General features: G+C 46.6%; 1 protein-coding gene across 1 annotated transcript in view; it reads left to right on the forward strand.

Moving 5' to 3' along the window:
• The first annotated feature begins 185 nt into the window (after nucleotides 1–185).
• Nucleotides 186–25927, forward strand: part of LOC119461068 (patronin-like) — a 44510-nt gene continuing 18768 nt past the window's right edge. Inside the window, 4 exon segments of the mRNA XM_049672565.1 lie at nucleotides 186–631; nucleotides 20640–20954; nucleotides 22165–22250; nucleotides 24617–25110. Of these exon segments, the coding sequence (XP_049528522.1) occupies nucleotides 557–631; nucleotides 20640–20954; nucleotides 22165–22250; nucleotides 24617–25110 (970 nt within the window). The 5' untranslated portion in view covers nucleotides 186–556.

Consider the following 25927-nt stretch of genomic DNA (forward strand, 5'->3'; position numbering starts at 1 on the left):
CATAAAGCAAATCATTTACAATGTTTTTATTCTTGCTTTTGAGATAATTTATTTCCACTTTTTTGTTTCTTATATCATAAAGTGTTGCATTTTTATAATCTTCTTTTGTCCATGTTTGGTCGCTCGCATGCCAGTCGCCTGGCCACATTGAAGTCATTAAGTTCGGATTTTTTTGTTTTGTTTTTTCGCCCGTTCGTGCTGCTGCTCGGCTCGGGGCGTGTTGTTGGTGTAGTTGCTGTCGTTGGTGGTGGTGGGGGTATGACTTTTATTTTGGCCGCTTTCAAAATGCAACAATGGTCGGATACGATTCCCGTAAACGCATAGCGCGATTTTTACTCGCGGTCACATCAGCGGAGAGAGCGATGAAGCAACGTGTGGGACTGTCCGCGGGCGAGGTGCGATGCTGCCGGAGCGGCACGGTGCCGACGGCGACTGACGGGCCCGTGAGTCAGTGATGCTAGGCCTTGCAACAGCCACGGCAGCAACCCGTCAACGGCACACGTGAGGACCGCTTCACGTCGTCGACAGCGGCTCCCGTCGATCCGGCCGGGCCGTTATGGACACCATGGACGAAGACTACGATCTGGACGGTGTGGAGCTAACGCCGATCGAAGAGTACGACTTCGTCAAGGTACGACCGCCGCGGGGGCGAGCGTCTGGCCGCTAAATGCTCGCCAGAAGTAGCATTTCAACCGTGTCCAAGTTTACGTCCACTTTTGACAGGTGGTGATAGTGCGACAAGTCCGCTTACCGCTTACGCTCGCGGGCTCGTGCGAGTGAACGCGTCTACGGGTCACTGGCGTCCTACATTCAACGGCGCGGTCCTTATTTGGACATTTACTGGTCCCTTCGTTCGGCCAGCCTGCGGCTCTAAGGCCTCATTTCAGCGATGCCCCGAAAAACGGTGGCTGGCCAGTGCACCGCGAAGAGATGATCCTTCATAGGCGCCTTGGGTTCGGCACGGTGGTGGGGTGTGGGTGGCCCTTGCAGGCATTCCTGCGACGCCTCTGCGCGGGCGCCGTTTGTGTGACCGTAAATAGAGAAAAAAAACAGGGTCGCGGACCGCGCCGTACGACTCGAGTTCGTCGCTCTACGGCGGGCACACGATCGGGCCACGTCTCGCCAGGCGCCCACGAATTAAAAAAAGAAAATTCTTTTCGGCCCCCTTTTTCAGCCGGAAGCGCACGATCCGCCGAAATGCTTGAAAGCCCGGCATGCGTACGACGATGGCTGTCTCGTTTCTCCCGATGAAAGATAATCGGGTTAGCGAGCAGCCTCGTTGTATTGTACCAACGCGAAACACCTTTTCTCTTATCGCGTTTCAGGGGTTACAGAGCCAGTGCAAAGGCCGGATGGTCTATGTTTGTGTGCATGGATTATGTGTTCACATGGTGTTCCGCTTTACGTTCGGGTGGTTTGGAAGTAGTTTAGGTTGAGTTATTTACGCTCGCCTTGTTTCATTTTCGCTTTTCATTAGGTAGGGTAAAGTGTCGTCGGAGAACACTGTATAAGTGGCATGGTCTGCCCCGTTTAGTTATGACTGCACCCAGAGGATTAGCCGCTGCGCATGCGTCTTACAAAACGTTGATCACGAAGCGGTCAGTGTCAAAGTGCCGATCAGAGGTTACCTTAAACAGACTTTGGCGCCAAATAACTATTCGGTGCGTTCTTGGTAATTACCATCACAGAATTGATAACGTGATAACAGAGGGTTTCATAATCTTCTCACTGCACAATGAGCTTTCTATGCCCATTCATTGGTAGCACCTGTTGACAGGAGTGATTTTGCTTGTTTTCTTGTGTCTTGAAGGTCGGCATTATTTTCTCACGGTTTGGAAAACAAATTTAAAAGCATTCTCATTCTCCATAAGAATTGAACATGACTATGAGGAATAAATTTGTTACCTGTGTTGACCACTGGCGTCCAAGATCCCAGAAATTACAGCAGACCAGAGAAAATGTATGAGTGTTGTCTGGGAGTCGCCGTGGGGCAGCAGCTGTCAACAGTGATCCATTGGATAGCAGCATGGTTACATTTATCGCCATGCTTAGGTAAAGAAAGTAGCCATTAGGAGCATTTAAATAGCACTACTTAAAGATAATAAATTAGTGCTATGACTGCAGTTAATTTCTTGTCCGGTAAATTTTTTCCAATCTCATCAGCACTGACTGGGTATAGGTTGTGTTAAAATTACATGGCTTGTATTGCAGCAGGAAATTAAGCGTGGCTTTCACCTACATTTGCCACTAGCACTCCCATAGTGCGTAATCATGAAAACCACAAAGAAAACAATACACTTGACTACAAAGAAAACAATACACTTGTAAAAACAGCCACCCTGGCCATGGTGCCAATGACCTGCCATTGTCAAAGAAAAGCTATATGCTGAGAAATGTAGTTTTCACCTTTCTTATTGATGATCTACATGGAAATCGACAAGACCAAATTGATCGGTATTGAATTGACTAAATGCTTGTAATTAATCGGCATACAAATCGGTGTGCCTAGTTGTGTTTGAAGACAGAAGCTTGTCGAAGTTCTTTCAGACATCGAACATAGAGCTTCAGACAAAAATTCAGTAACCAGTGTGAGTCCATACCGAACAGAATGTTTGATTTCTAGGTTTGTTGGGTACTGATACTGGGCTCCCATGGCTGCAAATACAAGTTGTAGGTTGTACAGGCAATATAAATGTATGTACAGGATGTACAGTATTGAACATGGTGCATGGTACACAGACATTGTACAGAATAGGATGTACAGGCGTTCCTTTTGTCATGTGGATGTCATGTGTTCCTTTTGTCATTTAGTAATCCACTGTTAAGAATGGTTTTATGAAAGATGCTGGAGTCATGGTAATTCCTGCAAAGCCACCACTTTGCATTCATCTTGGCTGCTGCTTTAGAAGGCACATGCATGGTAAAAAAAGAAAGGAAACCATGCCAGGCTATCTCTGGGAGCTAATTATTTTTGAGGGTATGTTCACAAGTGTGAGCATTGAAAATTGTATGTTCAATCGAAAGTTGCTGATGCTTTTAGTAAGAAAACTTTTTTCCTGTTGGTGCAGCCATGTTTGGGGGCAGTCTGTCGGCATCGCTAACATTTTAGCAAACAGAGAAGTGCTCAATAGCACAGAGTCAGCCAAAATTGGATCTTTAAAGCCATTGTTATGACACTGAAGTTGGCAGGTCACTAGGTTAGGATACTGAATATTTCATGTGTGAGGTCAAGACATCACAGCACAGTTAAAGCACTCGAATAAACCCCAGTGTGTGCAAGCCACTGTGACACCTGGCTCTGAAGTTACCTCTACATTATTCCTGCAAACTTTACTGATTGATATTACCTTTAGACTAGAGAAAATATTAACAGAGCAACAAAATCAGCATGGGTATTCCCATTGTTTGACTTAGCAGTAGTGCTATTACTTCTAAATTTTGAAATAAGCACCTTTTATATGGATTTTGGTGACGTTTGTGATTTGGTCAACATGAGCATAATAAGAAGGCGTTGGAGGTGGGGTCTGCTTATATTCGAGTGAATATGGTATATTTCGCAGCTCCGTTGGAACAAAAGCGCCCGGTTCTCTTTTGGTCGCGGAGGAAGCGAGCTGTGGTGGGGTCATTCTTTGTCATTTCACCCCTTTTTTTGCTCAGAATGAGAAACGAAAAAGAAATTGTGCCTAGGACACCGCCCAACATTGCATTCGTTCGTCTCCGTCACCAACACGACTCCCACATCCTCGCGCCCACATCAGCATGAGGCGAAGCGCCCGCGCCTGAACTGTCGTCTCGCAGGCGTAAAACGATCGCTTTGGCATCGTGACGCCATTGCGTCGCTGATAGCTGGCTCTTTTTTTTTTTTTTTCTCTCTGTTAGCTGTGAAAGTTTCTTTCTCTCTCTCTTTCTACGACGAGGCTTAGCAAACCGTGTCCGCTGGTTTCGGTTTCGTTCGTGGTTGGAAAGTTTCGTAGCACGTGCTTAGATGTTCCCATATCTACGCGTCTATCCCGTGGTGCCGTATTTTTATGGCGTGCTTACTCGTTGATTATCGACAATTTGGAAGCAGGGCGGCTTCGGTGCCCTGTTTCAGAACACCTTTAAACGACATTTTATGTTCGAGAGTTCGATATTTCGTGAGACGGAACGACCGGACTTACGGATTGCTAAATTAGGTGTTCCCGCGACAATTGCGACGTTTATTTACAGCGCCCAGTTGTGTTTGCGCCGAAGCGGAAGCTACAGCTGGCATTGCTCAATCAGGAGGAGCACGATCGTGCCGACGATGCAAGCGCTTGTCTTCAGCGCATGCATTTCCGTGGCAGATTTCCATCTGGCGCCGTCAGTTGTCCCGAGCGCCAGTAACAGTGCATAAGAAGGACTTACTGTTGAGCTACGGTTATATCTAAAGGAAGTGAGTTTAACTCGTCATTATCTGTTTCCGTGTTTGCGTTTCAGTTTGTGTGCATGCGAATTGGCCAATTACATTCTCATTTCCTTGACGTGATGGCGAGCGTATCGAACACCTGGAGACGCTAGAGCAACTTTTCGCACTACCTGAATACGCGACCTAAAAAAAGTTGGCGTTACACGTGACAGCAAAAAGTAGAAATGTGCTAGGTAATTTGCCGTTACGTTGACTTGATCCATTAGAATCACATTATAGGAAAAATTTATCACATATAGGTGTCCCCGCAGATCTGAACCATAAATGCAAACCACGAGCGGAGTGACACGTTTGCTCGACTGCACTGCATCCACAGCACACCACCTGCATTCGCGACCGAAACGTAGTGCATCACGTTCTGGAAGCACAAGGCCTGTAAAACAATACGTGAGTCGACAAAACGTTATAGTTCTAATACATCAAGAACTTGGTCAGTAGAAGACGTTGCAAATCACAAGGCAGTTCACTAGGGAACGCGCGGAGTGATACAGCTCCGTGATCGCACTACGTGCATATCTTCCGCAGGGTTGTCTGCCAAGCATGAAACGGAGTATGTATAATTTTTGGGGTGCCTGAGCGCAGAGGGAAGGTGCTGTGTGGATTTGTGGACTGAGCTTTTCATCGTCTATAGTTAGTTACACTCGGCGAAAGGTTTAGACCATTTCAATCTAATTTTGGTCCCGAACATTGGACAGCTTTAGATTAGGGGACGCAGGAGACTTCCGTTCCGCTTGCGTTTGCAAACCCCGCTAGGGTCCCAGCAAAACTCAGAATTTGGGTTTTGGGTATGCAAGCCGCTTGCATCCGTTCAGGCCACGAACGGAACGTGCGTATCAGCGCGACATGGCGTTCTTAACAGGAACGTTGCGAGCGGCCGAGTGTTAAAGAAAGGAAGTGCGCGCAAGGTAGATGACAATTATTGTTTTGGGACAAGATAAGCCCCAAACTGGTGTAATCTCTTTTAGAGCGTATACGATTACCAGGGCTATATGCGCACGATGGAGCAGTGGTCATATGGGCTTCGAAGCAGTGCTCCCGTTCGGAATTGACGTCGAGGCATCTGATCCTACTAGACCGAAACGGTTGCGATAAGAACAAGCGGCATCGACGAGGCAGTTAGTCGAACAGCTAAATGCAACGCCGCCGTGTATGTGAGGTACTCCCGATTATTCAGCGCTTAACGACGATTGCAGAGCATCAACGCAATTTGTATAAAGATGCGTCTTCCGTTCCAGAGTTGCCTCGAACGCTTGGCGTCTGTGTGTAAGTATACAACAGTTTACCGTTACCTTTCTTGAGACACCCTCGCACCTGCAGGAAGCAATGCGCATTGCAGCAGGCTTCACACACGCGTCGCTTTTAGCACGAGTGAAAGTGCAATGGCCGTTTGAACCAAGCGAATAGGAGGAGGACGAAAAAAAAAAACCCTGCGACCCTTTGACTGCGGAATAAATTAACGCCTCCTTCCTCCTTTGCGCCTCGATCCTTTAACTGCCGTGATCCGCTCCGTTGCTCACTACCTTAGTCGTGCTTCTCACGTGTCATCGTCAGCCGACGCCTCTTTACCATCTCGGAGGAAGTGCTGAACGGTGTGTGTGTGGAGGGTGTTCGATTTTCCAGGCTTTCGTCAAAGGCGTCCGCATAAAACGGCTTCCCTTGTCACCATCCTTTTTCTTCCGTGTCGCTTTCTTTCTTTTTCTCGTTATCTGTTTCGATACGCCATCGGAAAGGACGTTTGCCGAGGCTTCACACATGCGAGACCAACCCCTTTCACACGGGGTTGGTCCTCGCATAAGTCGATTGGCGTTGAACTTTTCAATCACGATCGAGACTCCGATATGCCCGGAACGATGTGGCGCTGAAGTGGAACGTATATACGCGGCATGCTCTGGTGATATTGGAACTTGGCTCTCCTCTACGCCAACTGCCATTTAATGAACTTCAGTTGCTTGGAAGAGCCATTCCTTCTTTTTCCCCTTCTCTCACTCGATCCCCCTCTCCCCTTAGTGGTAGCTGCTATGGTTCTTTCAGCTTTCGACGTATCCGTCATAACGTGCTAAAAAGAAGAAAACTGTCGTCATAGTTCACAATTACTATGTCAGTCCGTTGTCAGCGTCGTTGCCGTTCGGGACGGCTACATAAAGGGGCAGGAAAGAGCAAAGCTTGAGGCATAGGTAATGTAATACCCTCCCCTTGAGAGCCTTCGGGGGTAACAAGAATAAATAAATAAATAAATAAATAAATAAATAAATAAATAAATAAATAAATAAATAAATAAATAGGGCTTTGCTCATAGTATTCTTGAGAACAAACCGAATGCGAATCGATTAGTCAAAACCGAATGGAATATAGAATAGTTTTCGAATAACGAACATCCTTTTTCACTATTAATAACAAGACAATGTCCACATCCTATTGCATTCGCATCATTGTCAAGTTTCCGTTTTTACACTTCATATCGTGAAACGTGCTTTATTGTAAGTACAATTGGAACATTAGAAACACGTAAGCACTTTGTTATCGTGCTCTGAACTCCTCGCTGAATACGCGGTCATGCATGATAAGAATGAAGTTTATATAAAGGCAATCTTGAGAGCCCGTTAGAGTATGCGTAAACATTCGAGATCAATCGAAAAAGGCGCGTCGCCTGCGGCGATAGCGGAACGAAAAAAAGAAAAGAAAAAAATGCACAATTTCTCTATTTATCGCTGTAGATGGTGCTAGTATCCTATCAGATAATGTTGCAAAGGTGTGTATTCAGATTTAGTCCGAATACACAAGCACTACATCCATGAAGGGCATGATACAACTCCCCACTGCCGAATTTCATGTCTGATCGAAGTTTAAGTGCTAATGATCGCAGTTTAGTCGTAATCGGGAACATTTCCTGGCTTCCTGAGCGACTAACCATGCTTAGGTGCGCGCGAATAGCAGTTTTTGAGACCTGACTCGAATACGCATCGAATATAGCGCGAGAATCGAATCGAATGCATTTCGAATACTTTGCGAATAATGTACTGCCTTCTCATGATTAATATCAGGCAACTTAAGCAACCCGGTGTTCACAACTATAGAAAGTTTGTCATTACACTGCATGTTATAAACCATGCCCCACGAAAAGGGGCGCTGGGGAGCATTAGGAACAACTGGGCATGATTGTTCGCAGACACAGGGCCCATAGGAGAATACGTGGTCATGCATTATCATATAGAGTTTATAAACGCAACCTTGTGGGCCAATCAGTATCTGTGTACACCATCGCGACCAGGCATGCGTGTCGTCTGCGACGACTGTCGAGTGGGGAAAAAATAACCACTTTATCTCGAGTTCTAATTGTCGCGGCAGATGGTGCGGTGCCACTATTGTGTGAAGGATGTTGCAATGAAACGTATTCCTATTTAATCCGATGAGAGGACACGGGCGTTGCGTCTATAAATAGTAACAAACAATACCCGCTGCCAAATGCTGTGCATAAACGACATTTTATTGCGAGTGATCGTCGCGCTTAGCCGGAAAATTGTGGCTGACTTAGCGACGCAGCGTGCTGTAGTATTTTATGTCCACCGGATGACAAATATCGCATTTTTTATTCAATTTTATGTTTGATTGTGTACAGTCGACCAAATAGTGACTATTCGATTCGAAGGCCGAATCGAATAGTCATCATTCGATGCGGCGCCTGCTGCTAGTGCATTATACAATCGATTCGTTGTCCGAGTTTTTCGATATTCGTACACCTATATCTACTACGTAATTTCTCTTGCTTTACGTCTACTATGACCGGGATGAAAGTTGGGGCACGTTTCTTCCAGTTTCGTGTTTAATCGTGCACAGTTGATAGTGTGAAGTATTCGAATTTGTGAATAGTGCCTATTTTATTTGAGAACTAGGACAGTAATAAATTCGTCATTCGAAATGTTCGAATATTTGAACTTCGCTGACCTTTAGTCTAGCCTGACATAGTCAAGCCCAATAGTAACTTTGTGCTTGTCTGGTTGAGCTTTGGCGCCACCAACCCGTCCACTCACGTTTACGCCTTTGGTAACCCGGTAAGCCGCAAACTATAAGAAGACTGTGGGCAAACTAAACCTCTGTATTTTTTTTTTTTTTTTTAAGCGTTGGCGGTTCGACAACCGCGCGCAATGAAGGACCGTGCTCCTGTGCACCGCCGCGTGCAGGTCCGTCCGCCCACCTACCTTTTGTTGGCCACTTCTGCTGCTATTGCATTCAGAGCCCGGTGAGCGCGCTAAATCACGCGCTTCTGGAGAAAAACAGCTGCTCCGCGAACAACCCGAGCTCCGCTGTGCGTGGATATGTGTAGAATCCAACACTCGCACGCGAATGTGGCGCGCTTCAGCCGACGTCTTGAGGAATAAAGTGACGGGCGCGTGAACTGCACCCGGATGCTGAATAACAGGCAATAACGCTATAGAAAATGAAAGGGCAACTCCGGCGGATTTTTCGAGGTCGACGGATCTAAGCAAAATTAGTACAGCCGGTTGTGTTTTGGCAGCTCTGATCAATTGTGCCAAACGAAAGTTCCGAAAAATACCCGCCGCGGTGGCTTAGCTATAGGCTGTGGTGTCGCGCTAGTCGCTAGGCACGAGGTCGCGGGATCAAATCCCGCGGCCGCGGCAAGCGTATTTCCGATGTGAGAGAAATGCAAAAGCGCCCGTGTCCCGTGCATTAAAGGAACGTTAAAGATTCCACTACGGCGTGTCTGATAATCAAATCGTGGTTTTCGCACGTAAAACCACAGAATTCGAAAGTTCCAACGAAAGTGGCGAATGAAAGCGACGAAGCTAAAAGTTGTTTAGTTTCGCTTAAAATAATTTTGGAAGATTGTCGTAATATGATATCCCGACTCGTGCACGCGAATGTATGATTCTTTACTGACCACCCTGTGCTTGCGGGTGGTGCCAAGTATAGTCATGTTGCGCAAACGCTAGCAGATGCAAGGACCATTCATCCTGTATACATGTTTTAAAAGGACTGTGTGTTAAGCGCACAGACAGCTCATGATATCTAGAGGCTTATTTGGTTTTCTTAAATTTCTTATATTTGAACTTGATGGAAGCTTTCGGGCTCGTAAAGCCGAACTGCGCTAGGTACTCGCGAAGGACGCTGTGCCGACGCTCTTCTCGTTCACGAAGGATGTAGCTGTGACGTCATCACACGAGGCGGCTCTCCAAGCTGCCCAGTTCGGTTTCGGTACTTTCATTTTTCGATTATTTAAAATATTTCCAAGTTAGCAGGAAAATCGACCCACTGTAACGTGTGACAGAAGGACTTATGCGATTTTAAAATCCCACTTATCCTAATGCCGGAGTTGCCTTTTAAGTATATAAGGCATCAGATCGACTGTTGCGTGCTCCTACAGCTTTTTGGTTCGTATTTCTTTGTTTCGTGTGTCGCATAAGTTTTAGATTCTTCTCTTTCCGACATTTCCCGTGAATTAAGTTGGCTTCGTGCGTGTCGCATTCACAGAATTTTTTATTTCCTCGCGGAATTATCATGAATCCGACGGTTAGCTGTGCACTAGTGTGCTCTTGGCGATAAAAACTTATGATTATAGCGAAAAAGAAGGAAAAGCTCAGGGGTTTTGGTTGAAGGCATGAAGAAGGAAGTACGAAGCAAATCTGTTCGGTATTGAACTGCTTAGAAGTTCACAAGAGGCGGAGACTGGCGTGCCGAGATCTCGCATCTTTGTGAGTTACGAATTTCTTCTCGCACAAGTGCGATATCGCGTAATTTCCTGGGCTGTTATAAACGTGCTGGTCGTTTTTCAAGTCCACCGCCCACTGTGTGCAGCTGATCTGTTTAATGTGGCTTCGGCCGTGCTTGGGGCGTGTCGCTAAATCCGTGAGACGTTCGTTTGAAATAGGCGGGCGACCGGAGGTGTGTTACACAGACAAGAGGCTTCCAAACTGCCAGCATTTCCGCCTCACTCTCTTGAAATCGAAACGTGCGCAAGGTGCTGCGGCCGCCGTGAATGCCCGCAAAGGTCGTTCACCTCCACCGCCTTTCAACCGGCGCGCTTTATTTGTTTACTTTGTCCAAGAACCGCGGCACATTATAGGGGGGGGGGGGGGGGTATGAAGAAAAGGAAGTCACAAACCATCGTGCAGTTTGAAGAAATACAATACCTACGTTGTGAACGACATTCCTGAAGTTGTTCGTGCCATTGACGGCAACGGTTGTATACGTACGTACGAGCCAAGTGTCGCACGACGCACTCCTACCGTAAACTATTTTAAAAAAATGGCCACCTTTACCGCAGTGGCGCCGCCACCTTGAAGTTGCCGTACTAGCTCCGAGGGTCTAGTTATTATTATTATTTTTTTTTGTATCGGTAAAGACGGATCACATTGTATTCTAAACGAGTCAAAAAGTCAAAGCCTTAGCGAGTTTCGAGAACTTTTACTGCGCCACTACAGTCCAAATACGCAATGAAAAATATAATTTTAAAATTTTGGACGTCGCATTGACGTACCGGCGCTGACGCTTGGGCGCGAAAGCCAGAGAACATAATTTTGACCATTTTCTATTCTAATTGTCAACATATTACCGCGAAGTCAGTGAACATAGACTTAAAAAAAATACTTTATTAGGGTTTCGAGTAGCGAGAACCTTGAATCGAATAGGAGTATTCGAGAAACACGACCTTCCAATATCGAATCGAATATTTTCGTTTTCTGAACAAATTAAAATATAAAAGTTTACAGTAGGGGGAATAAATTGCATTACGTGATATATAGATTGCACGTCAATTTAGAGGCTTGTAAATCGGGAAAAAAAAAAAAAGAACAGATCGGAAAGGTAACTGGTGCCTCAATGACTACTAAAGCAATGTCTTAAAGGCCACTTACGTCGTTATTTGTCCCTGCAGGGTACAACAGCTGTTATGGTCCCTTTTAGCACTCGGAACAGAAACGAATATTCGACGACTTCTAATTGTGAATTCCCGAATTTAATAACACAGACTATTCTATTTGTATTCGAAATTTCGAATATTCGCGCACACCTGTTTTATCAATCTACTTTATTGCTTAGAGTAACACTAAATCCGTATCGACCGATAAAATATTCTTTTAAAACTGTTTTCTGAAATTTAGGGTAACAAGTTGATTATTAGGATCAAAAATGACGGTCAAAGTTTAATATTTCATATTTCGCTCCGAAACCTCTTCGCAAGTACGTCAGAGTGACGTCATACATTTTAAAGGATTTTTCTTCATATTTGGGTTGTTGTTGTGGCTGCATCAAAAATGAAGGTCAAAGTTTAATCTTTCATATTTAGCTCCGATTTCATATTTAGCCACGTTCTGGGAAAACATTTGAAGGCAGTGCATTCCATTCGTTAATGGTTCGTGGAAAAAACGAGTGTTTGAAAAGGTTAGTACGTGCAAAGTACGGTGTCAGATCGTGATTGTGACAATGTCTGGTTTGCCGGGAAGAAGAAGGGGAAATGAATTGAGCGGGATCGATACTAAACTGCTGATTTCGGAGCAGGAAAAGAAACTTGAGCCTCGCGATCGCTCTGCACTGCTTCAAGAGTGGAATGTTGTTAGTAGCCATCAGTGATGAAGGTGAATCAAGATTGTGGTAGGCGTTATATATGAATCTTACTGCTCTCCTTTGGACCATTTCTAGTTTATTAACATCCTTTTTAAAATATGGGTCCCAGGCCACGCATGCGTACTCTAGACGGGGTCGAATGAAAGTATTATATGCAAGAAGTTTGATCTGAGCTGATTCGGAGCTGATTTGGGTTGTTGTGACTGGATCAAAAATGAAGGTCAAAGTTTAATCTTTCATATTTCGCTCCGAAACCCCTTCGCAAGTACGTCAGAGTGACGTCATACATTTTAAAGGATTTTTCTTCGTATTTGGGTTGTTGTTGTGACTCAGCAAAAAGGTTCTCGAAATTTGGCAAGTTTGGTCTTTGGCTCTTAGAATACAATGCAGCCAATCATCGTCGATAAAAATTTAACTATAGGCTAGAGTCGATGCAGTCAAAATATGTGACGTCACAGTGAGGTGACGCGGGAACTTCAAGGGGGCGTCGCCACCGACCGTCCTTTTTTTTTTTTTTTTTTCCTGGCGTATTGACTCTTTTCGCGGTGATCCCGTGGGCGCTGCCATGTTTGATCACGTGGTGACGTGTCCATTGCTTGCCTCAACTGCCTCCTGGTTTACAGTGGAAGTGTATGACGCCGGCGCGGCTTAGCAAACCTCTTTTTTCTAATATATCGTAGACGGTGACTAGGTGGACGACACGAAGCTTTGATCACAGCTTTAGAGAACATGCAAAAGCGCTTTCGGAGCTGATTAAGCTATGTCCAAACGGCGCAAGCAGCGTATATGGTGCCCGTTATAAAATCGGGGCTAAATATATATTCCAAGCTATCCAAACATTACATTCAGTCAGGATTAATGTGTTTTGCTCTTTATTCTTTATTCGGCAAGTATTTTGAAGCAGTGGCTTGTCAGTTTCTGACGCAGTGAAATTCCTCGGTGCGGCCACTATCTGATTATTTTCTGCCTAATCGCTCGCGGGTGTGCTCAGTTCCGATAGATTTGTTCTTGCTGCGCACAAGGCTTGAAAGATAGCTGTTTTGTACATTGTAATACCTTGTAGCAAATATATATTACAGCTAGTAACTCGCTTACTCTTGTGGACCGTCACGAAACATTCAGCTTCGACCATTCGTGCGCCATCGGTGTTAGTCCATCATTTATTGTGCGTATGCAGTGCGCATATATTCAAGTGTGCGCCCATTCACTTATTCTTGATACGTCGGCGATTGAGTGGGCGTAAGTTTTCCTGCCATTTGGGACAGATGTGTATGGATAACGTGCGCGAAACTCGCTATGACAGGGAGCGGCGCTACTCCCTTTGTTGTAACGAGTGGTACTCACTCTTGACGACGTTCTGGGGATGAAGCCCTTTCTATGAAGGTTAGCGATACAAGGCTGGCGGATGAGCTAATTTCTGTATCGTCCGAGGAAAGCCGTACATCTCGAAGTGCCGATAACACGTTCGGAAAGTTGTAGCAGCGGTCCGCGAACTTGGCCACACAGATTCATTCTACTCCTTAACATGCCAGTCACTATTTTTGCAGCCAACTACTGCACACGTCTTCAGTCCACATGATTCAATCTAGCATGATTGTAGCACAGTGTGTGAGTGAAAACTCAGTTGCATTTCCGACAGCTGATCGCACAGAAGCAGGGTAAAAGTAGTAATGGTTTCGTATTCGTGCACGGTCGCTGAGGAGACGTATGGCGCGCCGCCGTGAGCGCCATCTCGTTTCTTTAAAACAAACTGCTCCGCGAAAAGGGTCAATACCAAGCCGCCTCTCACAGATAGCTTTTTTTATTATTATTTTTGTATCGTAGAAGGGTAATTTACTAATACGTCCCAAATTACTTTTTTCTCTTAAGTGTTTCGTTAATGACTTACGCGCCGCATCGTAATGTCTGGAACCCGGAAGGGACGGCGCATTCTTTGCGGCGCCTCCCAAGAATAGCCTCTTATCTCGAACGTTTGTTCGAGTCTGTTCCTCCGTGCGAGCCGCAGGCGTTGTGTTCCGGGTCTACCTGTAGCCGGGCCGCGTTTCCGAGGAGGGGAGGACCGAGCCGACGAGCCCCTCTGGCGACTTCTCGAGATCCTGCTTGGTCCGCCGTGATGTTTTTAATGCGACAGGAACGAGGGCACGGAGGCGTGCGCGCGACCTTGTGCGGATGACCATGCGTGCACGATCCGCGTTTGGGAGACGTCGGCGCGCGCGGTAGCGAGCGCGAAATCAAGACGCGCGTTGCGTTCATTTCGGGGCGCTCCGTAGGTATTGGAAGTCGAACCCGGGTACCTGAACTTCCCGGGCGCGACGCTGTCAAAACTTCTCGCTCTGCATATATGACGGCGTACGGTTAACTAACACCAGTATTCTGATTGGTGTTATGGTTATGCAGACTGTTAGACTGGTGAAGTTAAGGCTCGATGGCTACAAGGAAAACACGACAGAGGAGCGCACCGCCGAAATGAGTGCATGAAAAAAGAAAAAGAATAAAGAAAAGCAAGGCATTCGGTACTGAGAGTGTAGAGATGAGAATGTGTTCATTAGCAGACACATGTGACAGGGCTGCTTTTCGCTGTGGAGGTGCGGTAGTCTCTTCTTATTATTTTTCTTTATTTCTTTTCGTTTGTTCTTCGTGTCCTTCCTTTTCTGAGCGAAATGCAGGAAACTGTAGAAAAAAAAAACAGAAAAAAAAAACAGTGCGTGCCGGCAGGAGTTTAACGAGCGCTCTTGTGTCTACGTGCGAGCGTGTAATATGTGTACGTGCGGTGCGTTTATTCGACGCAGTGAACGCCTCTTTAGCCGCCGGCGAAGAAGGGGTGTTTAGTTGAGCGCAATGTCGTAATGGCCAGAAGATGGTTGTTTAAAAAAATCTATGGTTCTTGTCAAGACAAACGAGGCTGTATTTTTTTCGTTTGCTTCGGAGGCACAAGCCATAGCCTCCTATATTTTTTTGAAAAATATAGGAGGCTATGCACAAGCGGTACCAACGCTGCGAATATTTTCCCATAACTATACTCGCTCTGGATTGGCTTCGATGCGCCGCCTCCTGTCTACGTAGTACAACCGTGGCGTTCGCGCGTAGCGCTCTCTGCGCCGCTCCTCACTTTGTCAAGAGAGCGCCCCTGACCGATTCGACTGACCTCGCGTTCGTTGTAGGCTGCATTCGTGCCAGCCAACCGTCCGGGATGTTTAGACAGCGAAGCGCGCTGGATCGGTAAGGGCGCCTCCCCATAGTGCGTGCATGTATATACGATGCATGTTTGAAACTGGGGCGGGGTGGGGTGGAAAGAGAGAGCGAGCGAGTGTGAGGGGGCTACGGAAGAGGGCACGCTTTCGGGCGGTGACATGTTGAGGTATGCAAAGCACCCTTGCACTGCTCCTTTTTGGGAACACCCGTACCGAGAGACTGTGGCGCCGCGTATAAGGTCCGTACCGTGTATCCTCTAGCATCTCCTGCGACATCGGCCGGTGCGCCCCGATTCCGCTGTGCATTTCTGAGGTGGTGCTACCTGAGGGCGCCGCTGCTGTCTGGCGGTCCTTCTGCCTTTTTTTCTTAAGCAGTTGCGGAGGTGTGGATCCTTTCGTCCTCGCGGTGGCAGGAATGTGACTGCTACACCAGAACACTTCCGTTCGCACGATCCAGGCGTTTGGTGTTGCCGTGAATCTGTTTTGCCTATTACTTACTCTACCGTTCAGGAGAAGGCTCAATGAAGGAATGTTTAATAGTATAGGATGGCCCTAGGCTTCAGTGGGGCACATGAACGAAGGAAAAGAACACATTGACCTGCGCTGGCCAGCCTTGACGACAAAGGTCGCCGGCGCCTGCTGGAATACGACAGAGGTCGTATTCCAGCCTTTATTGAGTATATGTAGAGGCCTGTAGATCTGTCTCTGATCAGCAGGTACGCCTGCAAATCGGCGATATCGGCTCAATTTAAAACAATTGAACTGTGGAATTCCACCAGAACATGGCCGCACGGGCTTCTTCCAAGTTCCGCACAGTGCGAGAACTCTACGCTTGCCCAGATGTTAATATTTCGATATACGTCGAACGCTATGCGTAACACGCTCTCGACAAATTGTATTGCCGCGGTATTTCTTTTTTTCCTTTCTTTCTTTTTATCTTCGGAACTCGCAACGCCTCCGTATCTCTCTGGGTCACAGGGAATTCTCGCGCGATATCTGACCACGGCAGTGGGTGGAATGCTTTTGGAACGTGTGTTTGCTCTTCACATACCGCAAACGCCTCTTAGGAACAACATCGAAGGAACATTCGCACGCTTGATAATCGCGTATGTGCTATGGCCTTTTAAAAAGGGACCCTAATGAGAATGCGATTAAGCTATGTGCGTTGGTTCCAGTCGCGCAATTGGGTTTGCAAACAGCAAAAATTGCAACAACAAAAAAATGCAGGTAGCGACTTCACCTTGCAAACCCTGTACCAGCCAAAGGCACCAGCTAGCTCTTCGTGCCGTCATGTATTTTAGCATTATCTGGCCGGCACTAGCTAATCGTTTACGAATAAGAACAGTCGCACTGCATTCGAGAAGTACTCATTTTCGCGACACATTGGGTAATTTTCCTGCACAGAAGCATACGAAAACTATTTGGGAGGTTTGTGACGTCATATTGACCTTGGACCTTCGCGGAATGGGCGCGATCTTCGAGAAGCAAAATTTGGCCTTCGTATTTCGCGCTGAGCAGTCTTTTGCCGCCGAAGTGCAGAGATAGTTCTGTAAATGTCAGTATGCCTGTCCGACGCTGATTTAGTATTTCTCTTTATCGTCAGCTTAGAGGTACGATAACGGAAAATGTTAAGTCGAGCTAGATTGATAGATTAGGCATCCAATAACAAATTCCTCTTGCGTATATAGCGAGAACAGAGCTTTCGTAAGCGTGAAAATGAGAAAAAATGGAAGATCGTAGTGGCGCCAGTGCGCCACCAGTTGTGGACTATGGTACCTCTCCCATCACTTTAGCACTGGCTGACTCACAGAGGGCGCCGTAGAAGAGGGATTTGTTTGTTAAAAACAGAAAAAAAGAAAGGATAGGTAAGACATCAAGCAAACTTGGAAAGCTTGGTGGCGCTACCCACCGCCCCGTTTCAAAGGTGAATAGCATCCATCCATCCACGTGGAGATTACGTCAACTCGTCCGTTCTGGCGCGGGCAGTTGAAACGCAACAACGTAACACATTGGCATACAGAAAACGGTGAGACCCCTATACCAATAATCTATCACTATAGCTCGACTCCATATTTTCCTTTACTGTCCCTTTAAACCACGGTGAAAGGTATCCTGAGCCTCAGTTTATAGCTTTTACAAAGCACTGGTACACACAGCCTTTTCCAGGCGACAGATAGTCTTGCATAAGTCATGGTCGCATGCCTGACGCAAGAGCCAACGGGAAGCGCTGCCTTGATGGCTGGCAGACGCCAGGTGTGGCGCGTTCTCGCCTTAGGTGTCCCGCTCCTTCTCCGTTTGGTCGCTTGCTTGGGCACGGCTGCGTTCGGGAACATGTTTGGGCGATTGCGCATGATCGCTAGAACGAAGTGTTGCAGCAGCGTACAGGCGACACAAAACCTGCTCTTCGAAAGCAAGAGTTGTTTGTGACGCTTTCGTATATATTTTTCTCTCTCTCTATTATTTTGCAGTGCGTGCCAAATGATCGAGGTGACTGCGCCCACCAGCGCTAACGAGGTCGACTCGTTTGTTGTGAACCGTTTGTGTCCTGCTATCTCGTGATGGTGTGAATGGGACGATGAGAGACCGCATTTTGAGGTCTTTACGCAATGGGACAAAACGGGTCGGGCGCGTGCTTCTATCTCGTTTTGGCTCGGGAACAATGATGCGCCTCAAACGGGCCTGAACGGGGTGGATCGTCTGCCTGATCGATCATGTTCCGCTAAAGATCGTTCAGCGCTATCGTCGTGCGAGAAGAGGAGATCGTGCTGCAGCCGTCCCATACTCTAACCGATCTAACCGTCTTGTGCGCGTGCAGGGTTGCTGGAAGTCTGCCGGACCGACGATGTACTCACCACACCGACCGCTCGTCCGGCGTGAGAGTGCGAGGCGAGGGCGAACACGAAGGTGCGCCGACGCGCGTGGTCGTGGGGGCGTTGGGCGGGCGGCAGCCCCGAACGCCTCCGGCGGCGGCGGCAGCATTCGTTCGTCGCGCGCGAGGGTTCTTGCCAAGGCCGCCGACTCGTGGGTCGTGCCGTGGGCGCGCCGCGCGCGGCCGACGCTCGGATCGCGCTCGCTTTGGCCGTAACCACGCACCGACCGCACTGTGTGTTGTGCGGGCCGCCGCTGCTGGGGCCTCCGCAAACACGCGCGAAATCCCCTCAATGGGCTCGCTGTGTGCGTGCGTGGGGCAGACCAGCTGGCGGTGCGGTGATCCCTTCCTAATGAAACGATTTTCATGCACGCGCTTTGGTCGAGCGGCCGCGGCAGTGCATCCTCCCCCTGAGTGTGTGCCGCGTCGTAGTTAGAAAAAATGGCAGTCTGCCTCGTTTGCCGAGAGTTGTGGGTCTGCGACACCGCCTCCTCCCGTTTTGGAAACTGAATGTTATTTCTAGTCTGTTACCAAGGCGTGCGCAGTTCCCGGAAATCGAAACTGAAGCCAGTGCTCAAGATGAAAGTAAGGACATTAGTGCCGTCTGCTTGGAGTAGTAGACGTACGCGTCAAGCGGGCTGCAGTCGTCGCGTCATTGCGTTAGCTCCTCAAGCCCCCGTATTTACTAATGTTGGCGTATCACCGATCATTAACTTTACTTATGAGAGTGCGCGTCATTACAGCCTGATGGCGGGTTAAAAGCGCTCGGACTATGCCCGGCCTCCATGATGCGCGGCGCACGCTACTTCTCGGAGGCCTGCTTTTGGGGGCGTGTTCACGGATCGCCTGCGCCCTTCCTCCCGATTTTCGCGTAAAATAAATGCCTGGTGTATTAACTTGCACGCTGCATTGTGTAATCATGTAGTTACGAAAAAGTGTGTTTTGAAATAGGTATATGATTTACTTTTTCATTCTCTGCTCCGGCCTGCAAATTGCAGTTCTATGTTCTATGCAATTCTATGTTTTCCTTTTCTCTGGCATGTTATCTCACATATGCACGGCAATTTGATTTGTTAGCAGTGATATGCAAGATATCAGTAAAACGGTAGCTGGAGATTGTGGAACATTGCCTTTGTATTTTAATGGCTGTGCGGTTTGAGTTATGGTGTTGCATATCGGGGCCCGCATCTTGTAACATTCCATTTCATTTCCTATTCTGTCCTTATCAGGCGGCGCTCCGAATGGCCGATCCTACGGATAATGGTGGCGCGGTTGCGTGCGAGTCAGTTTCCCCTTATCGAAAAATCTCATATGGCACATATGCAACAAATGAAATAGTCTCATATGAATATATATGTTTTATGTGTCGCATGAGACTTGATAGGGGAGTCAATGACGAGGAAGTAAAAAGAATGGAAAATGAAATGGAAAAATATGGCCTCTCACCTGCAATTCTGATAAGAAGGGAAATTAAGGCAGCATAATTTTATAAGCCATTCTTCGTAGTTTAACTTAACTCTGAAGGATGCATCTTTTGGATGTCATCCCTCTTAATCATAATAATCAGTCAATGTGGGGCATTTGTAGAGTATTGTTGGCCTCTTTTTATCACTAATGCTTGCTCATGTAAGCTTTTTTAGTTACTTTAAAATCACATTAATGATTTTGTGTTTTGTTGTCAGCATCACGTTTTAAGCAATACTGCTTAATTAACTAAGCACAATTTTTAGCCCAATTGCTTTGTGCAAGGAGTGAACTAAGCTCAAAAGAAAAAAAAAAAAACATTGTACTTAACTTAATGCATTGCACAATACATTCTGCAAAAGTACACTTGCCACAGTTGTTCAGCACAACATCACATGTCTTATATTCGGCTACGGTGGCCGTGTCCGATGGGAAAAAAAGGCAAAAACACTCACATATTTTGCTTTCAGTGCATATTAACACATTCACTGCGGCAGCACAATTTGAAGTTCCAATGCCCGTGTGGGATAAACCATTGATGGGTCACTTGCCATATTTCTCTAATGCGTCGTGACCCACTGGTGACTCCAGGGAGTTGTGCTCCTTTGAAACTGCATCAAGGTGCAGACAGATGGTGCCACAATGTGTTGGACCAGAAATAACAATAATTCTTCCTTTTCGTTGATTTATAGCAAAGATGTCGCTTATGCACTGCAGGAAAGCCTTGCACAGCCACACAGTGGGAATAACTGCTGTGACCTACCAGGGACCCACACCCCAGTGAATGTGTTAGAGAAACCCCAGGTGGTTGTAATTAATCTGTACATTTCCACTATGGTGCCCTCATGTCTCACTGTGTAGCTCTGGGACATTTGTGCAATACTGCATCAACTAAGCGCCATTTGCAGCAAACTCCCCTCAACCCAACCCCTGAAGTGGATAATTAATTCCACAAGTAAATTTTTGTGCAAGAGTTGAATAATTACGGCACCTCATGCAGCAGCAGCAGCACATTGCAGCGCCTATTATCGTTGTGCAAGAAACACTCGAGTGTTTGCAAGTAAATGATGCAATGTGTGTGCACATGCAGGCCAAGCAGCGAGCCTCGGTGCTGTGGCTGGTGTCTAAGGCACATCAGAACCGGGTGCCCCCCGAGCTGCGCGAGGTCTTCTACCGGGACCAGGCGGAACAGGACCGGTTGCGGCCGCAACTTGTGCAGGCACTGGCCAGTGGCGAGCTGTACTGCCTCGCGCTGGCCAACATCTATGCCGACCCCAACTACCACAGCCTCAGCCACCAGGGCGTTGTGCAGGCACTGCAGCGCAAGGGTGTCGAGGTTGAGCCACCCGCCGACCACACCCCCCTCACCGAGACCGTTCTTGCCCAGACCGCTCCGCTGCGCATGGTTTGTAGCTTATTTCTAGAGAAACTGCTGTTGAGGGTACATCGCCAGCTTAGAGAGAAACACTGAAACAGTTCAGATTGATAAACAATTCTTTCTACTTTCGTTGATTTCGCAGTAATAGGTTGATTATTAAAAGAAAATGATGCTCAAAGTATCAATTTGGAATTTATGCGGGAATTTCAAGGTGGGGCAGTGCCACCCGTCTTTTGTTTTGTGTCTTTTCTGCCTTACCAAGCTTCTTCTTGCATTAAGAGCAGCTGTTTTGGTATTGTGGAAGGGTAACTTACTAACAGAGCACAAATCATTTTTCTCTTTAATGTCCCTTTAAGGATGACGAAATCAGGGTCCGTACACCTCCCTGAAATCATTAAAAACCCTTGAATTTGAAAAACGAAATTCAAGAGTTCTTAAAACACCTTGAAATAAACGTGATCCTTGAATTCCTTGAAAACTGGGGTTGGGGCCGACTTATGAACATTCAATGTTACAAATTCCGCATCCATCGGGGCTATGCCATGGACAGTATCTATCGGGAAACAATCCTAGATGTCTGCTAAGCGATGCATTGTGGCGTGCCAACAGCCATCACGACAGGCATGTTTAAATTACCATTGCCGTTGTGGAACTAGACAAAGTCAGATCATGCGACCAAGCCGGTACCACTATTTTTGTTGTTTTGCTAGTTGTTATACACCGCAGTCATTATGGCTCCATTTTCTAGCCCTAAGCTCTGGATATGCCTGGCGAAAAGTAAATTTCAGCCATTTGGCTTTAATGTGACAAGTATCTTTGACTGAAACTGGAGACTACTAATTATATGGCTAGTAGCTGACTGACATCATTACAATGGAAAAGCCAAGTTTGAAAAGGAAATGCTCAAAGAGTGTGTCGTACTCGGCAACTGCTTAGCTGCAATTCAACAATCGACATATCACTATTTTCCAGTGTATGCGCACAAATAAGGTTTGTTTCCCCTCCTTGAAATTTGCCCTTTGTCATTCTTGAAATCCTTGAATTGTCCTTGTATATTGAGTGGAATGTTGTGTACGAACCCTGGTAAGTAAAGTTGCTTCATGAGAACAGTTCGCGCAACTAAGTGATAAAGGTAATCTACAAATGCTTTTCGACTATTACGTTTCATGTGAGCGTCCGCAGTTTATGAAAGAAACATTTGTGGCATGTTCTCAGTGCTTGTTCTCTTGCTGTACAGAGTGCCCACATGGCTGTCATCAATGGCATTATGGAATTGTACATCAAAGAAGTGCTCATACCCATCAAGGTCTTTGAAGTGGTCAGGTAAGTTCACTTTGCCAGATTCATTCGAGACCTGTTTTTCCGAGGTTTAAGACTTCTCATTTGCCTGCAAATTTTTAAGTTTATGCATGGTATGGCTGTGTAGGATGAGCCTTTGAGCTGTTAGGGATGACCAGCTAGCATATTCAATTTCTATTAACTTCCTCCTGGGGCGTAAAAGTATTGATTATTATTCTGACAGGTATATGAGTGACAACAGTAACGGAAACTGAGGGCCTTGATTTTTTCGTTAGTTACAAATGGATGAAGCTAACAGATAATGAAGTCAAGGAAAGCATGGTAAAGAAGTTAACTGTTCTTTTCATTGAAATCTTGAAATAAAAGGAAAATGAAAGTGGACGAAAAAGCAGCTTGCGACTGGTTGGACCCCGACCCACTTCTTCTGCACTGACTTATATGATGCTCCACTAATTGAGCTGTAGTGGCAGCTGTCACCGCATCCACTTTCTTTTGTACTAAATTTAGCCCTGTGTTATTCAGTGCCATTAATGGCCAAAAGGCTGTTATGTGACATAAATGGAATGACCTTAGGGTGACACGAGCTCCATCATATGTTTTACCAGTATTTGCTGTTATCTCATTTGCAGTGTCATGTATACCTCTTGCAGAACATATATTGTACAGTGCAGTCCACTGTTAAAGGGATAGCATGAATATAGAGCACATGCTAATTGTCCCCCTTTGGCACAATCGCCTGGCAATCGCTCTGTGCAATCACTCCGCTTTGCAGCAGATGACTTGTGGTTGGTGGCGCTGGATGCTTGTGTTGCACGTTGACATAGCTTCAGCTGACACTTGCAGCTTACAATGAGAGCAAAGTGAAAGGGCCCCTCACCAGGCCCCATCGGAAATTTTGTTTGCGTACTGGAAGTTATAAGGTGCCGTCTAGGGAGTGTTTTACCACAACAAATTTTCAATTAGTTAATTATTAGAGGAGATAAAAAAATATCAATTTGCGTTGCCATTCTACCAGGAGGCGAGCTTCACTGATAACGTAAGCACTCTCTCCCTTTGCCTCAACTAGCATCCGCACTCAACATTTCCTCTCTGCTTTCTCACATACCAAAGGTGAGAGGCCACATAACATTTATGTCATGAGCTTTGCATACTTTCCTGTTCTATTTCTGCTGCATAGTTTGATACATGGGCGTACTTACCCGGGGAAGCAGGGCCCCCCCCACACACACTTTTGTGAACGTGCGCTTTTGGCTGCACGCTGGAAAGCCCAACAATGCAGTTGAAGCAAAATTTTCTTTCTTTATAGAGTGGACATGTAAGTAATGCCTTTCTTTACTATGTAATCCCTGCTTGGGCAGCGAGGATTATCTTTTGTGCCTCCTCGGGACGCGCTGTAGCGGATGACATGCGGTATTTGCCATGCATGCTCACGTTGTGAAAAAGGCCCGACAAATTTCCGCTTGCGCTACTTGCATCATGCCCAGTTTTTTGGGACCACCTAACTGTATTTGAAAACACAATCAGCTTGCTATATTTAACCTATGGGCGAGGGGAGTCGGGGACCTCTGTCAGGCACTAATTGTAAATACAAACAATAATGTAAATAAATTTACAAATAAATGTAAATGCAAACAACTTTTCAGGCTCCCATGCGTCACCATGTGTGATTGATGAATAAGTCCTGTCTGTTAAATATAAAAATAACCGACATTTTCCAGGCTCTTTCACTTAATGTGTAATAATGATTCGCAACATATATATATACAGTCGAACCTCTATATAACGAAATTGTACTTGCAGCCAAAAACTTCGTTATGTCACAAATTTCATTAATTCAAGGTTTCAGTTAATTCAATGGAACTATGATCGGGAAATAAAAGTGGTTCGTTGTATCGAGGTTTGACTGTATATAGTCCGGTCTCTGGCTGGTACGTCGCAATAAATATGCGCCTCTTTAAGGGCACCTATGCATATATATAAATATATTGATAAGACATTTGTTGGCAGTCCGTTCGTTCGGTCCAAGGATGCTACGAGTATGAATGTCGAGGCGCCATCTCAAAGATTCCAGCGACCAGCAGCACGAGCAGAGTGACCCAAGTGTTGATGATGCTGCTGAATGTAGGCGCGTCTTCTTCTTCACAGCATATATACAGAGAGAGATAGGGGGGATCAGATAATTTGCAGTTTGTCCCCCCACTCGAGAAATAGTAGTTGGTATGCCACTGGTTTGATACTTTGCATACACCATCGTCGGAGTGTGGTCTATACACTGCAATTGTCTGTTTTCAATGCCCAAGCCTGGTGAGGGGTCCTTTAACAGCGGAGCGCACTGTACAGTAGGTAACTTGGTGAAAAGCAATGGCGAGGGGTCCCTGTTCTTTTCGCAGACGGTTTTCAGCTGTCGGCTACCCGGAGGAGGTTCCCGTGGACGCAGAGGATGCAGCGCTGCTCTGGCTGAACAAGTGCTCAGTAAAGATGCGGCACCGCATCGAGGACGAGCTGGGGCCCGGGCAGCCGCCTGTTGGGGGCCCGCCTGTGCTGCAGGACCTGGCGGACCTTAACGACGGTTGTGCGCTGGCCGCGCTGCTCAGCTTCTACTGCCCGCAGCACTTGCCCTGGCACGACCTGTGCCTGCCGGGCGACAGTCTAGCCGACTCCCTCTACAACCTGCAGCTGAGCCAGCGCTTCTGTGACGCGCATTTGCCGCACGATGTGTTCTTCCTGACGGTGGAGGACGTGCTCTTTGTGCACCCTTCCATCCGGCAAAACCTTCTCGCCCTCCTTGCCGACCTCATGTTTGTGTTTGAGATCCGGCCAGCCAAGTGCGTGCGACGGCCGGGACTGCGGTACGATCCGCCCAGCACCGAGAACTCTCTTCAGGGTAAGACTCCTCTCTAGTTTTTTGGGGGTGTGCTGCAGTAGCTGTTCTGAGCGTCTTCCCTCGCTCGAAAATGTGATGTAGTTGTTGCTGCTGGTACTTGTTGTTCATGTCCAACCCTAATGTGCCGAATGCAAAAGATTTAAAACGTGAGAAAAAAGTATATCTCCACTGCAGAACCCTTGCTTCTCACGTGAAGCGTTCTGTACCTGTGTCTGTCCTCAACGAGCCATACAGTGCTGCAGGACTAAACTTTGCTTGTAGAAACAGCAAGTAAACACAATGAAATCAAAGTGACCAGACTTATGCTTGTGCCATTAAGGCTGCAGCTATCACCGTCAGTGTGCTGCAGATGGCACTGTAGTAGTGAATTTCCTTTTGTTCCTTTAATCTGTGTGTGTGCATTTGCATGTGTGTGCACATGTGCGTACGTGCCCACATATAATGTTGTGTAAAGCGCTGGTTCTCAATCTCATGCGTCTGATGCTTGAATGGGCTGGGCACACTCTCGGTTGCATAACTCCTCATCCTTTAGTGGAGCGTCTTACTTTAAAGGCTGCGTAGAGCTGCAGGCACTGTTCCAAGTCCAACATATGAATTGATCCATGCTTGTCCTTGAGGTGCTTAAAAGGGGGCAGCCTGGTTCTGAAAGGGAAATTTTGTGTGTTTCAGTCAATCTTGATGAAATTAGGCATACTTGTTTAGTTTCTCGTGCCGATTTGAAATATTATTTGCTTTTTGTTAATTATTTCAACAGTTAAATAAAATTGCTTTAAGATCAACTACCATTGTTTCTGGCCTCTATTGTGAGAAAATAGGA

This window comes from Dermacentor silvarum, chromosome 8 (genome assembly GCF_013339745.2).
Source record: "Dermacentor silvarum isolate Dsil-2018 chromosome 8, BIME_Dsil_1.4, whole genome shotgun sequence".
Classification (NCBI taxonomy): domain Eukaryota; kingdom Metazoa; phylum Arthropoda; class Arachnida; order Ixodida; family Ixodidae; genus Dermacentor; species Dermacentor silvarum.